Below are 18329 nucleotides of genomic sequence, written 5' to 3'. Positions count from 1 at the left end.
GTGATTCCCGTTGTTAAGCCAAAAGGGACTAGTTACCAGGAACACAGATTACCTTATGGAAACCTCCTTTGGGCAAACTCAAGGAGAAAGCCCTCGGAGGGCGGCACCCGCAGGCGAGCGCCGACAGAGGGCTTTTCAACAGTGAGGAGAGGAGGCTGCAGAACCACTGCTCTTTGTGTTTTCTAAATAGCTTCTCCCTCCATCTTGCTCTCCGCAGTAGATGTAATTAACTGCTGTGAGTACAATAAGTCACAACTAGTTATCAATTTAAATTGAACAAAGGTGGTCAGGAACAGCTTCTGAGCACTGAAACCACGGTGGAAGCATTTCCAAGCTAACTAAATATCCCATCTCTATGAAGCATATCCAATCCTCTCTTTTTTCTTTTATTTCACAAATACTGCATGGAATGAAGGAATGTTGAGGCTGAACTCGCCAGTACAGATGTAGAACACATGTATTTGCATCAGTTCAAAGCAAGATTACAGACCCTAGAAAGCAGTTGTGGTTTGGCACAAGACATCTTCCATTTTAATTAATTTATGGTACAAATGATTTCTAGAAAGCCTTCCTCATGTTGCAGCACTATGATTACTTCTATCAGGACAGGTTTACCAAAGAGATTTTCATGGGGAAAAACTATGAGAAATAATTACTGCAACTCCACTAGCTCGGTATGAGACAACAAATCAACCCGTACAGAACCAAGTTCTGGAAGTTCCACAGGTCATGTCAGCAATGGTCTCAAAACCACGTGTGTGACTGAAGCCCATGGAACACTACCCACCACATGCAGACCACCGCCAGGTGTGCTTCCAGGGCATCTTTCCATGCTTTCCAGTTTTCCCGATTTGTCTCAAATCTCATGCATTTCTTCCTAGCTCAGCTCTACAGGAATTCAGTCAAGGTCGGATCAACTCAGTTAATGACTTGATGAGTTCAATTAAATCTCTTATCAGGATCATCATCAGTCAACAGGAAAGGATTTCACTTCCATACCTGGACCTTGAACAGGGCTACTTGAGCACAGAAAGAAGAATACGACTAATCCAATTTTTAAGCGTCTTGAGATGGATTTAAAGACTCCATAAATGATTCATCCTTAAGACCAATCCATGACTGCTGCTGGAAATAAGACCACACAAAGTCTGGTTTACTTTTTTTTTTTTTTACTAACAGCAGCAGACTGTAGGTTGCATTGAAATTAATACAAATTTCAGTAGCAGACTGACATGGCTATTGGTTAAGATTTGAATATTAAGAACATAGAATAATTTCCATCTCATAAATTCTGCATTTTTAGTAAATCCCTATTCCAAAGCATTTTTTCTGCATATTAACACTTCCACACCACAATGATCAAACACAGAGCTAACAAGCTGAGTTCCTAGATAGTTGCTATTTTGCTACTTTTTCAGTAATGTAAGGAGAAATGACAAAATCTGCCCCAGTAATAAATTTATTTTCCAAAGAGAAAGAAAAATTCTCAAGTTCTTGGATGAAGTTATGCACTCAACTGCTGTTCAAAATAATATATTATTTATATATATATATTTTTTTTTATATATATATATATATATTTAAAATATATATACACACAGAGCAGTGCAGCTGCTCACCCCTAAGCTAACAGGACTCTACGGGACTTACGCCAGCTAAGGGTCGTCTTTTCTTCACGTCATTCAAAATTATTAATAAACTCAATTGTATTTGATAGGAAGTATTGTTTCATCTCCTCCTTGTTTAAAATTATTTCTTAATGAACTTTAAAGAAAGCAAGTCTTTCAGTGGGACACAGGCATGAGTCCTGAGGCCAAGGTTTGCTCAGAACAAGATACCTCGTCCAGACAATTCGTGTGAAAAACTGATGACATTTACCAGTGCCCGAAACCATCCTCAGGCTCTGCACAGACGTATTGCGGGGACAACTCCTCCGGAATTACCCGGATGCGGGCAGCGAGTTCACAAGGCTGGGATGAGTACAGCTCTCAAACACACAGAAATAGTACAGGAGTAGGAAGAAGTAGAAGAGTTTTGGGTGCATTTTAATTGCACATAAGAATACTTAACAGTGATTGTTTAAAACCTTCAGTGAGAGCACCACACCTGCGCTACCCATTAGGTCACACTTAATACAGGGAAACGTACGTAAAACGCAAGCTGAAATAACACCGTGACCTGCTTTTTTGCTACTATGACACTTTCCATTCCATTAATTCCACTCAATTACGCAAACTCCATACGAATAAACTGTCAAAGCCTGGCAAAATCTGTACTATGGATTTGTAGAGAAAATGATCTTAATGCAAGCACATTCAATGACGCGTGACAGTGGGCTAGAGTACAGTGTCACCACTTTTTAACTTTGAAAATGTGTTTACTTTTTGTTTTTAAACATCAGCTGCTACTGATGTTAGCAGCTCTTCCACAACACAGAGAAGAGCAGAGAATACACTAAAAACGGAGCTCTGAACTTCTGAATAACTTTGTCTCCAGCCACGGAAAGAGGCAGTTGCCAGAGGCAGGGATACTGAGGGCTGTTCGCAGCCGGATGGGAAGAACACACTGCATTTAAATCACATTCTCTATACGAGTATCTCCAGGTAATGTCAGCGCAAGTCCTGTAACACTGTTCTTCATGCTCTGAGTTCTCTCCTCTTGTCTCTGGCTGATGGCTTTTCCTGCATTAAGGGAACCTTAACGCAACCTTGAGCACTGTGGAGTGTTCCTGCCCCCTCTTGTCACAGCTCCATCACTACCACACTGGGTTTCTATTTCCAAAGGTAATTTTACCTCTAACTGATAATCTGTCTGGTTTTACCCTAGAAACTATAACTGCTTGGCCCTGACATCTTTCTTAGGCATCCTTTTCTTCTTCGACATCCTACTGTTAATGCAGATATCCCTTCTTTAGCTTTCAACTCAGAATATTTCACGCAGCCTGTCTGCTGTCCTGTGTGCTTTGAATCAATGCATATTTCCCAGAAAGAGAAGATGAGACTTCTATTGTTGTTGTTTATCCCATAGATCGTTCAGGTATCTTTTCTCTTTCTAATAGCAGGAACTCCTCAAACCCACATGACACTGTTAGGAAATCTGACCCCTTCAGTGCAAAGCCGTTCAAGCGCTTCCCAGTTAGCACGACTTTCGAAACTGGGTTTCTCATCCCTGCACGTTGATGTGCTGTGCCGTTCGTGTGAAGGGCAAATGGCTGGGCATTTCAAGTCTTTACATGAGGCTGAAACCCAATAGTGCTGGGAATTCTTCTTAATTTTTACCTCTAACTTGATCTTTCAGCTGCATGACTGACCAGGTTATTACCCCTGCTGAGCAAGCTCTGCTTGATGTCGAACGTCCTGGGTCTGCAAACCAGAGACAAACACAGCCATTGTGTGGTGTCCCATGGAAATGGAGAGGCATTGACAGCCATGGCTTTCCAAGGCCGAGGAAAGAACATACTTATCTATCAATCCCGCTTGTTACTTTATATTACACTGCATCTATGACCAACTGCTGACAATGACTGTTTAAAATTTCCAGTTTGATTAGATGGAATAAAAAGCAGGTAAGAGTCCATTTTTATTCTTCTGATGTCTACCACGTAATCTTGGAGAGCATGGGACCTCTTTCATTCATCATTATGTATGAAAGGCTATGGGTTTTTTCACTCTTACAATCCATCTATCTTGACATCTCCTAATGCTGTCTAGAACCTGTGCACCACAATTGTACCGCTACCAAAACCCTCGCTCATAACTCAGAAGAGCGGCTTCATCGCAGAAGTGAGCTAGTCAGAGAAGCCAAACTCCCTTAGCAGAAAAGAATCGACCTGCACATCCTCAGACATTGTACCTTTCTGCTGCATTTCTCATACAAACACAGCTTTGTTGCGCTATATCCACCTGCCTTCTCTCTCACCTACAGACCAACCTGGTGTCTCTCAACTGACTTCTGTAAATCCAGCTGTCCTGCAGAAACTACGTCCTCTTCATCCATATTGCTGCCCAACCTAGCACACGCTTTCTCCTGCAACTGCTGTTCCACCTGCACGGGGCCATGCAGCACATCCCGATGCACTGGCTCGGGACACCAAGGCAAGAGTCAGTCCTCTTCCAGCCTTCTTCAAGAGACAGGAGACGTAGCATGACGCCACATCCCACACTCCTGTTCCACATGCTACGTTAAATCTGAATAGTCCACACAAGTTACATGCACCTTTTACTCCTCTGGACAAGTTCGTGAGCTACGCTAAAACCTGGGCCTACATTTCTTTAACTAATGGAGATACAATTTCCTATTTACTACGGAAAGTATTCACATCACCCAAAATAAAAATCTCTGTTCCCTGTTACAATTAATTCCCTCTTTAGTTTATTTAGCATTCAGGTTTTAAATAAGCATTTTTTCTAAGGAACACACAAAATTAATCCACAAGCAGAAACTTGGTCTTATTAACAGAGAAAGGAAACGCAGGAAGGAAAGAATAGATGTGCCTGGTTATATCTGCCCATATATTAAACTCAAAAGCCAATGATATTGTTCATTTGGTAGGCCCTCAGCATCAACCTTCAGAAATAGGAAATTTCTCAGAATAGGGATCAGTAACATCTCCATGACAAAACAAAAAGGGAGACAGACCTCATCGTTTAAACATAATAACAATCAACTATGATGTAAAAAGACAAAAATCTTTCCATTTCTTTCAAGACTATAGTTAATACTACAGAAGGAAAGGGAGAAATTAGATAAAATTAAGTTGGATCACCTGAAGCAACAGGAGACCAGCAGCTAATACATTATGGAAGTTACCTATAGTACATAATCCTCACTGAGGATCACGCTTACTTTAATTCCCAATGCCAGTCCCACCAAACGGGCAGAAGCCCACTCCAGACTTAACTTCGTCCAACTAGGACAAATCCACTCCCTTTCCGTTTAAGTAACTAACACTAAATGTAGCAGAACACTTTTCATACTCCACTCGCTTTCTCATTGACAGTGTTTCAGCTGTCGGGAACTAGAAGGCAGCAAGTTACCATTGTACCACTTCATTCAAAGGGACAGCGGGAATTTTCTTGGAGTTAAGGCAGAAAACAGCAGCCAGAAAACGGCATGGGCTAACGTTCATAACGTGCAACACCTATCTACAAATCAGCGCGATGCGCATGCCTGTCTTTAAGCACACACACAGAGCTGGCTACATACAAAAATCTGCATGTACTTATAATTCAGCGTGCTTCTAGGTGCTCTGCTGCATTTGTGGCTGAAGTCAAATACACAAAAGCTTTGCTCAAATGAAATCAGAGACATTCAGCACGCTTTGGTAAATGTTACTATTCACAGGATTTCCAGTATTCTTTTGGTGTACTAAGGTGTCATCCCTTCCTCTTTGTTCATAGACACCTTCTGTAAAAAGCAAATCTCACTGCTCTGCAATTAATGGAGAGGCTCCAAGGGGAAAAACAAAAAAAAAAAAAACCAAAAAAAAAAAAACCAATCCTTGGGTTTAAATCAGAGGATGGGGAAGTTTTTCCTGCTGCGTTCTGGGCAATGGAAGACAGCTCATCATTCTGATGAAACCAGAAAATTTCTTTTACCTACACCAGCGGTCTCAGTAAACCTGTCCCTCACTTTTTTACTTATAAGCTTTATTTTATAAAAGTTTTAACTTTATCCTGTATTTTATCTTCTTCTGCTAATATAAAAAAAGCTTACGCAATAGCTACTGGCTAAAAAGCAACAACAAGTTCACTTCATTTCGCCTAAACATGATGTGCAGCCATAAAATCAATGCAGACTTTCTAATGCTTTCTATTAGTACTAGTAAGTAATGCTAAGTTTGCAAACTATCAAAGTGACCAATGTTCGTTAAGGGCAACTCTCAAAGAAAGGACTGTAGAACATTTTCTTAAGGTAAACTACGTCCATTTCCCTCTGACATATTAGTCATTCAGCAAATCAAACACTGCAAATGCATCCCATGGATTGGCTTCTTACATCCCAGACAGAAAAACAACACACAGCAAACACATAGGGTAAGAACTTGCGGCTGATGTGCGGCAGCTGAAAACTGTGCTCCTCTTGGCTGGAAAGACTGCAACACATGTGGTTTGCCCCGTAGCGATCTGGAACTTTGCACATTCTCCTTGAACCGCATTTGCCCATACTCGCCAATGTACTCTGCACATCGTGCAGTAGCTGTTTGGACAGCTCTTGAAAAACCTCCCTCGACTACACATAAATCTTCGGTGCTTCAGAGTCATCACTTCATCGGCTCTTGCTGACAACAGCTGTCCAATGCCCCATCCATGACTTCAAACAGGAGTGCAGTCCATAGACACGGCAACAGAAAGTCTGAGCATTTTCTTGCACTTACTTAATGGCAGCCAACCTGAAATGACTGCATCTAAGGGTTAGATCAATTCATAGGGGGCACTCACGCTCATTTCCCTCTGCCTGCGGAACCCATCTGCGTGCAAACAGTGCACTTGAAGACCACTCTTAAATAATGTAAGAATGCAGCCAAAAGCAAGCCGACCGAAGGCAGGTCAGGACTAGTATGTCCTTATTCCTCCGCATCACGCTTCCCCAGCCTGCTGATGCGGTGTTTGACTTACTACTGAGAGATTCCAGAGAACTAGTCCTTGGTTTTCAACTCTAATTGCTGCGTCTGCATCCAGTGCCCCATCAGCAGCTCTGCACTGGGCTGCCAGGAGCAGCACCCACGGTGAACCAGCTTGGAGCAGACGCCTTAGGGTGTGTTGACTCAGCACAAGCTCACTGGCAAAGCAACAGCAGACATGATGGATGCTCTCGGCCTCAGCAATTAAAAAAAAGACTTCCATATTTACTAAAGAGACAAAGAAGAGTAGAGAAAAAGCAGACGGGGCAAAAAAAAAAAAAAGGAGAGAGAAATAAGATTGCTAAACAATAGAAATCTTCAGGAAAAGTTCAGTTCAGACAACCTTTTATTCAGCTCATTCTTTCTACCAGCACCAAGATCGAGAAAGTGCCTTGGGGTTAAATCCAACAAAAACTGACCGCATAAAAGGCTGCGTGTCCCAAGAAATCTCTTCAGCGACCAGAATTTCACTTGCTCTGCTGTCTTTCAGCTGCAGCAGAGAGAAGCACAAAGACCATTTTGATCTCTGCTTCCTTTCTCACCTTTTTTATAGTAAGTCTGAATAATAATTAATGCTACTGCAATTTAGCTGAGACATGCAGGAGTTAATTAAACAAGTTCTTACAGCAAAACTCAAAACCCCCTCCTCTAACCTAATTGCAGGCAGATTCAACCATGTTTTCTGCACAAAATTTAGGAGAACCTATGGGTTAAAATGCTAACATCAGTAAAAGCCAACTGTTTTAACACAATGTTTGAGAACAGGTGTTTTGCACAGTACTACCAAAACTTCACAAATTTTTGAGGGAAAATCAATGAGCTTTCAGAAAGAGAAGCAGCCTCTGGGAGCATACTGAAATGCTACACACATGGCTGAGGAATAAAGGAAAAAAGTGAAAAGTGAAAAACGAAGCAGGCACTAGCCTGGAAACCACAAGACCGGCAAGTGTTGAGGCAAATCCGAGCCATCACGGAGAAGCGAACACAGGAGGAAATGAGAACCATTAAAATACGATGGCAAGAGGCAAGGCTGCTGAGAGTTGCCAAGACCACTGATGAACTTAAAACTTGGCTCGCTATTTCTCCGCCACTGCCCTTGTCTAATGAATTGTGCTGACAATAGGAAAAGGTAGCTAAATACAAACTGTTTTGACTTGTGGAGCATCCCCAGTCTTCCACGAGAAACTGTTTTGTACTCGTACGGCTCCTTCACTGGACCCCAGCAGAAAGGGCAAAGGGACCACTCCTCGCTCTGGCAGAAAGAGCTGATAAACCAGTTTCCTTTGGATGGCAGCACTGCCCGACTCCCAGGCCTGCACAGTGAGTTTGTCTGTGTCGATATCACAAAGAGCTTTTACGTGTCCCTCAGCACCTGCGGCTTGGCTATCTCTGTTCTCTACTTAACACTTCTTGTCCAGCCTTTCAGTTTTTTCTCTTTAGATCCTTGCTTCACTGAATACCTACTTCAGTGTGCGGGATATCAACACTGCATTGATGTGACATATATTTACGAACATACTCCAGTAACTATTTTCTCCATTCTGTCACCCTCTTCCCTATAAAATCAGCACACAGTTATGTCACATGGACTACATATTCTCTCAACACAAACGTCACACACAGGGAAGCAAAAGTTCTCTGCAATCCTTCCCAGTCAGCTACTATGAGCAACTCAATCAGGAGAAGAAAAAAAAGAACACACAAAGTTATGATTATACACACAGCAAAAAACCCGCCAGCCAGTCCTTCAGGTGTGCGGGACTGCAGACACAACCGACACCAGCGCAGACCTCGAGTTAAAAGCAATGTCTCCAAGTTTGCTAGGTTTGCACTGGAGCTTCCCTGTGGATTTCAGGAGAAAATTAGTGTTTTCATAAGGTACCTTTTCCTTTTTGTCTGCTTTATTTTGTAGTAAACAGAAAAAAAAGTATTGAAAACGCTCTATTATTGCTTCTCTCTTTTGGTCAACTGCATACAGAAGTGTTTAATAAAAAGAGATTGTTACAAGTACGATAATCTCAGTTATCGGGAGTGCTAATTGACAGAGAATGGAACAGACACTCCTACATAATAACTGAAGCAGAGATTAGGAACTCAGGCTTTTGCTGTACTTCAGAGTTACTGGGTATCTGTTTCTTTTTTTCATGTTTAATTTCGGAATGCCAGTCCTCATCTCCCACCTGGCTTGCTATCCACACACAAGAACCACACAGCAGCTGACGTTTACTTGCATTCTAAGCATGGATGCTACACCTTACAAAGACACGTTTCCAGGAACTACCCAAAACGGTTACTAGAAAATATATTTGCCAGGTCTGCAGATTTAGTTAAACACTCATCATGCACGCCTGGTTTGTAAACCAACTTGAAAGCAATATAATATGACTGTTAAACAGTGATATGTTTGGCTGTCTGACAGGTGAGTCTATAGACACCTCTAAATTTAGATCAGGTGTCCCGTGTTCTCCTTTCTGCCTTGGCAGCTCAGTTTATTAAAGCAAACATTTCAGATTAGGGCAAGCATCGCTGCCAAGGGAGACATTTTCCATCTCCCCAGCAGCACGGGCGCGACTGGACCAGTCCCGGTACCGCCAAGTGCTAAGGTCTCAGACTTTCAGCGGCTCAGTGACTCTGAGGTCTGGGGATGCCCACCCTCCCCAGGGCTGGCAGTGACAGGGAGGGGAGGCGAGGCTGGCAGGGCCCCTGGCCCGCACGTGGCTCTGGGGCTGGTGCCCGCCCGCTGCTCCCTTCTGGACCTTGACCGTCTCCCTGGCTCCCAGTACAGGTGCGAGCTGCCCTGGTAATGCATTAACTGTGTCCTCTGTGTTCACCAAACAGGGGCTGCTGGCGTGCACACGCTTGTGCGAGGTTACTGGCACCACTAGGCCATTGGGGAACACCGAAGGAAAACACCAGCTATGCTAACAGGCAAATTCTCAGCGGTATCACAGTTGGGTGAAACAACAGAGTTCAACTTTCTCACATCAATTACTCTTTGTTGTGGTGGATTTCTTCTTGCAACACCCGAGATCTCTCACTCACTTCCATTTGCAGTCCCTGATGTAATGCGTTATCTATTAGACCTTTTAACATTAATTTTTCTAATGCTTTTGAAGCTTAAATTTTTCTGGATTTTGTCTTATGTCCTCTCATACACAAACACTGGCCTCACTTCTGTGCACCCTGAAACACTCCGGAACCGACCTCACTGTCAGTGCACTACCTAAGCGGTCAGTGTAACACTGGCTGGCTCCCGATGGAGAGCCAGGATCTGTTACAGGGCTCCCTACACACACTGCACGAAGCAAAACCTGCACACGCTTCAGCTCAGGTCGAAACCAATCTGCACAAACAGCATAACGCAGAGACTGCAGTCAAAAAAAGGTGTCCGTTCCTCCTCGTGTTTGCTCTGGCCTCTCCCCATCGTGCCCGGGGCGCAAGGCAGACGCATCTAGCGTGCAGCAGCCAGGTACTGCCCACGGCGTGGCTCTGCTACACGACCAGGCAGACACCGCACACCTCCAGTCCAGCACACGCCTAGCACTGCGAGAGATGCCCTCAATCATTCTTCCAAAACAAAGCTGGAGGGGTAATTAACAACTCTCATCCCAAGCACTGGAATTTACGCATCTTGTTAGCACGCACACGAAGAAAAAACAGCTCAGAAAGATTTTAAGAAATGCTATAGAAGATGCTCCTGCCCACTGCAGGAGACTGGAGTAGATGACCTTTAAGGTCCCTTCCAACTCAAACCATTCTACAATTCTCTGATTCCATATCCAATATCTAGAGCTAATATCTGGTTCTCAAGCCAAGTATTTAGTGTGTTTTAGGTTAACAATCTGTTTTCTCTTATATTGTTTCACTTGGCGTTGGTGGGACACTTACATAGCCATTAGGAGTAGACACGCCAACACATATGCTCACAAGAATTTCGGTAAGGCAGATCTGCCTCTCAAGTGTTTGTTTTTGTATGTTACACTTCACGATCCAGGAGGCCAAATGGGAAAAGGTTATGAGAACAACAATGCTGACTGAACACCATAAACATTGATAATAATAAAGCAATGAAGCATGAGAGGGCTGCATCTGTCTACAAAAGAGCCCACAGGCTCTGCGAAAGTAAAGCAGGATCGAGTTTCTCACAGGCTGTCAAGGAGCACCGCAGAAACATGGCGATCTCATGATCAACATGTCCCAAGAGAAGTTCCTTCCCAGCACTGCTGCAAAGGGCTTATGGCATGATCAAGATAATTTTCTCCATGTCTCCAAGGGAAAAAAGCATCCCTGCTCCTTACTTACAGTATGCTGGTCAAAAGCCATTATTATCCCCCCTAACTGTACAACACCTAGTAAAAAGGGCTTTGTGTGGGTTCGGCAATGCTCTTAACTACAAATAGACAGCTACTGACACATGTTATTTGTTGACGTTTACATCAGCTTCCTTTAGAAGCTGAGCTGTAAATTACTACATTTCTCACAGTTCTCTCCCAGACAGCTCATCACACTACGTAGTTCTAGGATTTTGCTGTTTACAGTGAAAACTGTTTCCCAGATAAAGATGCCAGAAAAGTATAGTCTCCCGCCCGACTTTTATTTTCTCCGCTACAGGAGCTGTTCAGAACTTACATCGTGGTGAACACACAGGCCCTGCTGCATACCAAGAACTGCAGTTTACCTAAGTTTCAAACAGTTGGAATGACATTTGTGACTTAACCTCTTATGAGATGCCTACATCTAACGTGCCAATACAGTACTATTTATCTACCGGCAACACAAATTTGGCTTCAGAAACATGGATCAAAATAAACTTCTAAATTACCCACAAATGCTAATCTTCCTCTTGTTCTTGCTTTTTCACTTATACTGAGATTTATACTTGGTACTCTCCCAAATTATTGAAGGGAAAGCATTTCATTTTCAGACAACAGCACTCTGCCTTGCTGAAGAGAATTTCCTAGACTGCCTATCCGAGTCCGAGTTTTCCGTTTCAGGAAAAGCACACGCAGACGGTAGATTTCACAAAACACTTATCTACACTTTCCCTCCCTCATCGAAGACGGTGAAATGAAATGGAACATCTCCCACACATTGCAGTGTCACCACTTTCCGAGTTCCCGTGAGATAAAAATCAATGGATGTTGTCTTTGTCATGGAGAGTTTCAACAGATGCACGTGGTTGACCTCAACTGTTTTCCAGATCTACAAGAAATTACTTGTAGGTGTACTTTATGCACTTGCTAGGGTTATTTGTTACTCTACAATTCAAAAAGTACGTAATCATAATGAAAGCATATGCTTTATTGACCCGTTCTGTAATGGAAGTCACTGGGTACTTGGCAAGAATCTGTATGACATTCTGATTACTTGTTGATTCCATGTCACCGTACCAGGTGGCTCTCTCAGTAAACATTCTTTCACAGCGATCACTTTGTCAAAAAGCCACGATTTCCCCTCAAAAAAAACACTGTTCTCCGTGACATCCAACAGTCCACAGGCATGTACAAAGCACAGCTATAAAGCTGTTCACACTACCAGGCAAGGCAGTCTAGAACAGTACTCAAACGCCAAGGAGGGAGATAATTAATAATGTTGTGTATCACAGAGAACCCCCTCAAAGCCTGTTAGTTCTCATTCCAGATGCCTTTTCATGCTTCTTTCAGTAATGCTTTGAATGTCTTTGCTTACAGCTGGTTTTCACCAAGTCTCACGTACCAGACCATTAATTGATTTGAGCAAATGAAATGATCTGTTGACAGAATAGCTGTTTATTTCATTCATTTCCACCAAAAGCTTTCATGCATCAGCTCTTGCTGCCTTTCTCCGTTGCTTCCTTTAGCAGCAATACTTTCTAATGTGAAAGTCATCGTGGTTGGTAACATTAGGCAGCCAGATGCTTGCTTTTTGTTTTCTATAGCTAGAAAAAGAGAAATACTCCTCCTGTACAGATTCAAGAGCTGAAAATACTACTTCACGTGGCCTAAAGATCTACAAACATCAGTGACCACAAACAAAAACAGAAATTGATTTTAAAATATCAGCACAATAATATTTCACTGAGCTTCCCAGATATCTTTTACCACACTGCTTATTTGTTTTAAACTAACATTATAAAACACACAGAACCTGCAATACGATGCATAAGAACAAACACTGAAAGGCTTTTAAAACACGTGCACGCTACTTAAGAAAAGAGGTTTTCCAGTTAAATCACATGTTATTACTTATTTACCAAGAACTGACAATGTGTTTCACAAAGGCACTCACAAAGGTTCGTTTCATGCCTGCCCAGGAGTGATAAAGAAGTATCTCCAGAGGTACATATACCAACTTCCACCTGAGATCTTGGGTGTAACCGGTTTTAACCTCTGGGCTTACATTTACGCCTGCTAAAACCTACTGTGGAGAACACAACGCAAATTAAAGACCAAATTCAGTCTTTATTTCAACCCCGGAGGAACCCAGCTGACAGCAGCAGAGAAACGCTGATGTGGGTCTGGAACCCAAGGTCCCCATTCACACTGAAGAATTTTTCTCCCCGCAAAACAGCGCTGTCTGAGGGAAGGCTATAACTTGCTAGCACACATACAAGGAGATGGGGTTCTGGCTGCAGTTAGCTCAATGGTGTCAAAACAGCCACCGAGTTCTGCAAGGGCATGACTTCAGCCTCCATTTCCAAGTAGACAAAACACTACCTCACAGATGTGGTTAGCAGCCAGCTAGTACGTGCTCCCTGCTTTGTACACGGACCCTGCAGAAGAACATCCCAGAAAGCAAACACACATCCTTAAGGTGAACTTGCCACTTCACAATCTGAATTAACAGTTCTCCAACTGATATCTTCTAACTTGAAACATAGCATTTTTTTCAGAATATTTAATAAAGGGCCACTGCAGAAAGCAAATTCAGGTTAAAGAAACAGATCTGTGAGCAAGTCAATATCAGAGACCAAGAAAGTCAACTTTAAAAACAAGACAGACTAGCCACTTGAGAAACATGTAAGCATACGAGTGGGAAAATGGCAGTGGTTTGTTCTGTGGCAGCCACCCCGCCATTCCCCACTGCAGGAAGAGATTAGAGCTGTCCTGCTGTCAAAGCAGAACTTTCATTCCACAGCCCTCATGCTTGCCAAAATCCCTCCAATCCCCATGTACGAGTAAACCCTGGGATCACCACAGGGTGCGAATCAGATGTGCGAATCACTGAACAGCCACTTGAGCAGCCTTCAGGAGACAAAATGAACTCCAGGGAATAAAAATGAAGGCCAAGAGACCCAGTCAGTTGGAGGAGAGACCCTAAAGGCATCCCTCAGGAAGTTCTGCTGCTTTTCCCAGAAGGGTAAGAGGGCACATCAAGTGCCTTTCCCATGGAAAGAGGAAATTAGGGACAGCCACTCCCTCTGTGGAGATGGCCAGCACAATACATGACAGACTGGGGCTTATTTTCCACACGCCTAGAGAACAGCTAACAACAAGCTCCCGTAACACTACCTGAACCCTGCAGTTCTTGTGGTCTTTGCGAAAGGGAGGGTCCTGTCCAAATATATCAATGCTCCTTTTCAATCACTTAGAGAGGTCTGAGTCCCACAGGAGTCCGCCTCAACACAAAAAAAAAAAAAAAACAAAAAAAAAAAAAAAAAAAAACACAAAAAAAACCCACTTCCCCTGCTAGTAGGAACGATATTTAGCTGGTTTTGCCGCTCACATGTATTTCAGTTAGTGATTTAACCCAAGCACATGGAGTCTCTAAAAACATATGTTTTCTAGCTGAAGCAGTTATGTAGTTACTTATATTTACATTCTTATTCCTCCTTTTTTTAAAAATCACAGTTTGACAAGAATGTGAATGAGCAGCTGACAAATACCTCCCCATCAACAACTTACGCACACAACTCTGACATTCTTGGACAACAAAAGAAAGTCTTCAGAAACATTTCTTAAATGACTTGTTAAATTACATTCATGCAAGTACCCCGAGGCTGAGAATCAGTCTTCTGAACTGGTCAACTATGGCTACTTCAGATAACGAACCAGTACATTTCATTTACTTTATTTACAGCCTGTCATCACCTGTTTGTCTGTGTTTCATCGATGCTCCCTGATGATTCAGCAAAGCATTAACCATTTCAAGGAGTCCTCTTCCTATTGAGAATTTTATTTCTGCAAGCTAACAGGCCACAATGGAAGTTTTCCATTGGGTGTGCTGGTGTTTAACACATCCTACTGTCACTAATACAGTCAGCTGAACTGCAACTTACATTTGCACTATACATCTAGAACTGCATTTGTAATGCCACCTATTTCCCCAGCATTCTTTACTGGGTTGGCTGCATGTAGGAGATCTACTAAGAAGTTAAAAATTGGCACTCATCTAGGTCCTATTCAGGAGAGACCTCAGGCTACTTTTACACTGGACAATCATGCAACAGGAAAAGCAGGACTTCAGGAATGAAACACCTAGAGCCAGAGACCCCACATCCCCACAATGTACGCGTTTTGGGATCTTTACGTCACAGTAGCGCTAGTCTGATCCCAAGAACCGGCTATCTGTAAAAGGACAGTGGTGGCCCTGGAGCCCAGCTTCTTGTTTAACATCTCTTTTTTTCCAGTTGTAGACAATAGGTGCATTCCAAGATTGCTCTGCGGTGCAAGACCAACGTGTGGTAAGAGGGGCCCACTAAGAGAGTTTCAAAGCGCTCTCCTCATCCTAACGTAGACACAGCGTCACATACGTGCATCCGAGCACTCATTAGTCCCTCAAGCTGTCTTTATGAGGAACCCAAAACTCCTGCTCAGACAAATGAAACCAATTACAAGCTCTTTAAAGGGAGCTTAATTGGCCTTGAATTAATAGCAGTTACTAAACATCATGCATTTTGATCGGAATGATAAGCGAACCTTGAGGTCTCCAGATGACAGCTAAAACCGCTCAAGTAACACGCCCCATGCCTTGCTGTCAGTGCATCTGCAACAGGACCATTTGCCACAGCACAAGTTATTTCCAGTTACTCACAGCTCTTATGTCGCTAACATGACACAATTCAAGTATTCTATAAAATGTACTCAACTCTCCTAACTTTGGCTTCCCTTTTGCTAAATTGCAGAAAAGAATGAAGAAATAAAAGATGCTCTATACTTCGCTTCCTTTTCCACATGCTTTTCTACATGGTGTGCCAGTTTTGCAGTCTTCCAACAGAAAACATACACTACACCAAATGATGCAATCTTTAGGCATTTAAAATAATCTACAATCCACACATCACAATAAAAATAGAATGATTTTTTCCATGATACTGCACCTACAACTTACAGAGAAGGAAACTTGTGGGGAAAAAAACCCAATTATATTAACTAGCCTTTTTAAAGGTATCTTTCTCCAGAACAGATTTGATTAAGACAAAGAGAAATCACACTGAAGAGCTGCCTTAGTGTGCTGTATAACATTTTAAGTAACATTCTTTGCTTGTTTTATCCTCTCTCTTTTGCCAGTACTTCGTGACCCTCCAAGTGAAACCACAGAAATAAAACACCACCATAAATGTGCAGGCAGGTCCCCAACAGCTGCTTTTGAGGTGCAGAGGACTCTGGATCCAGCAGTCCCAGTTCTAAGCATTCCAAGTGCTTTTATACTCCGCTACACCTGCTGTGTGCATCGGCATACAGCACACAAACAGTAGCAACCACACCCGTGACTTCAGGTGATAAATATAAAGAGAAAAATGTTCCACTTGTCATCTGCACAAGAAATCTCAACAAGTAACTTGATTTCCATACATCCCTACCTCCTTTTAACTGGGGAGAAATGCATACTAAGCCTTCCAGAGATTAAATAAAAAGCTTACATATACATCCAGGAAACAGTTTCATTTCTTTCACACTACACTCTTGCCAACGACATGGAATTTGATAGATGCATACTGTATTTCAAGGGCAGAAGTTATTTGTTTGAAATTAAGATACGATTCCCTACATGACTCATGCAACGTCCGTAGCAATTTACTAAACAGACAAATAGGGGTTCGGTTAAAGAGAAATGAACATTTCTATAATACTCTCTTCTTCTTGAGATGGAACCCTTCATAAACATTGGGAACCAGTAAAGGGAAAAAAGAGCACGTTAGCACAATATCGTTGATTACATACAATGCAATCTTACGCTTCATCAAGTTTTCGACACAGGAAACAGGTATATTAGAAACTGCCTAATCCACAAGCTTTTCCAAGCCAGCTCCAGGGGTTGCTTTGAACGGCGCTGAAGGAACGAGCTGTAACCAGTGCTTTTATACAGCTTCAGTAACACACATTTCAACACCCAAAAGGCCCAGCCATCTAACTGCTTTGACAGCCAATACTCACTGCAGAAAAAACTAAACAAGTTCCATTCTACTAGGCATGAATTCCATCTGGTCTCCCGTTTGTAGCTCTCACACAACTGAGAAGAGTAACATCAGGGTTAGAGGAGCATCAGCTTACTAATTTCCATCAACGAATTCCACCAAATTATTTGAAGCACCTAAATTCTTTTGATGACAGCATCGATGCCCACAGGAACATAACTATAACTCGTTCCGATCACCATGAAATCCAAATCCAAGCTTACATGGGACCTACATCCTCAGATACATCAAGTATAGCTGTAGTCTTCCTCTCTGCCCCATTGTCCCAAGCCTCTCCCAGAAGATCACCTTCCAGGTATTCATCCAGTAACTGAGAGACTTGCCGCAGGACACAAAAAGGAGTTCCTGAGTATTGCATAACTTCCTAAGGCTTTTGTAAATACAAACTATGATATCCACAGAGCCCTTTATCACCTTGAAAAAAACAGTAATATTTCATGCATACCAGAGTATAGGTGAGGGCTAGACAGGGTAAACATACACCTGTGTAAAGAAGTCAAAACCCGTCCGCCTGCCGAGTTCATCCCATCATTGGACTTGCACAGGATTTCAGGCGAATTCTCCCTTATGAGAACACAGAATTCACCAGTACTGCCAAAACCTATCAGCAGCCTATCAGTTAACTCACCCTGCAGCTCACGTTTATTTTTAAAAACTATCTGCATATCCAGAAAAGACCAACAGAGAACCATCTTCTGGCACAGGTGGATTTCTCAGAGTCCCCATGTACCAGCAGAGCTCTCGCCGGCAGCATCAGGTGTTTTCTTTAGGCAGGCTGGTCTTCTCAGCAACCAGCCTACATAGTCTTAGAGCCCAGGCACAATCCCTATAAACACACAGAATTGTCTACAGGCCTAATAATAACAGAGGTGGCACTGTCCAGATTTAAAAAAAAATCCAGATACAGTTTCATAAGGGAATACCTTCTCTCTGTTAGTTCATTAGGTATGCAATAGTAAAAAAAAAAAAAACAAACAAACAAAAAAAAAAAAAAATGTCTTTTGTGTGTATTTATGATTGCAGCTAACAGGTTTACGTTCCGATTTGCTATCTGAAATGCACTCCCACATTTTAAGGAAACATTATGGGGTCCCCTGTAAACCAGCAAGCTGCGGGACAGAGCAAGCTGAGGCTGAAATTGCACATTTGACAAATTTCATTATATATAGAGATAGATTCCGTATATCTAGGGATGTACGGAATAGCTTGTAAGAATACTCACTGTTCCAAAAACTTTCCATACACAACCAGAAACTGGTGTGGGGGCCTGGAAAGCGTACCACTGCAGGAGGCCTGGCAACCTGGCAACTG

General features: G+C 42.6%; 1 protein-coding gene across 1 annotated transcript in view; it reads right to left on the bottom strand.

Moving 5' to 3' along the window:
- The window catches only part of CFAP299 (cilia and flagella associated protein 299), a 159666-nt gene that overhangs the window by 91647 nt on the left and 49690 nt on the right, over nucleotides 1-18329 (bottom strand). Inside the window, exon 3 of the mRNA XM_086746599.1 lies at nucleotides 2456-2468. Within this exon, the coding sequence (XP_086602725.1) occupies nucleotides 2456-2468 (13 nt within the window). The remainder of the gene's footprint in view (nucleotides 1-2455; nucleotides 2469-18329) is intronic.

Source organism: Chlamydotis macqueenii, chromosome 4, assembly GCF_036417535.1.
Source record: "Chlamydotis macqueenii isolate bChlMac1 chromosome 4, bChlMac1.mat, whole genome shotgun sequence".
NCBI lineage: Eukaryota > Metazoa > Chordata > Aves > Otidiformes > Otididae > Chlamydotis > Chlamydotis macqueenii.
Note: the sequence above shows the minus strand (reverse complement) of the source record. Positions and strands in the feature narration are given on the sequence as shown.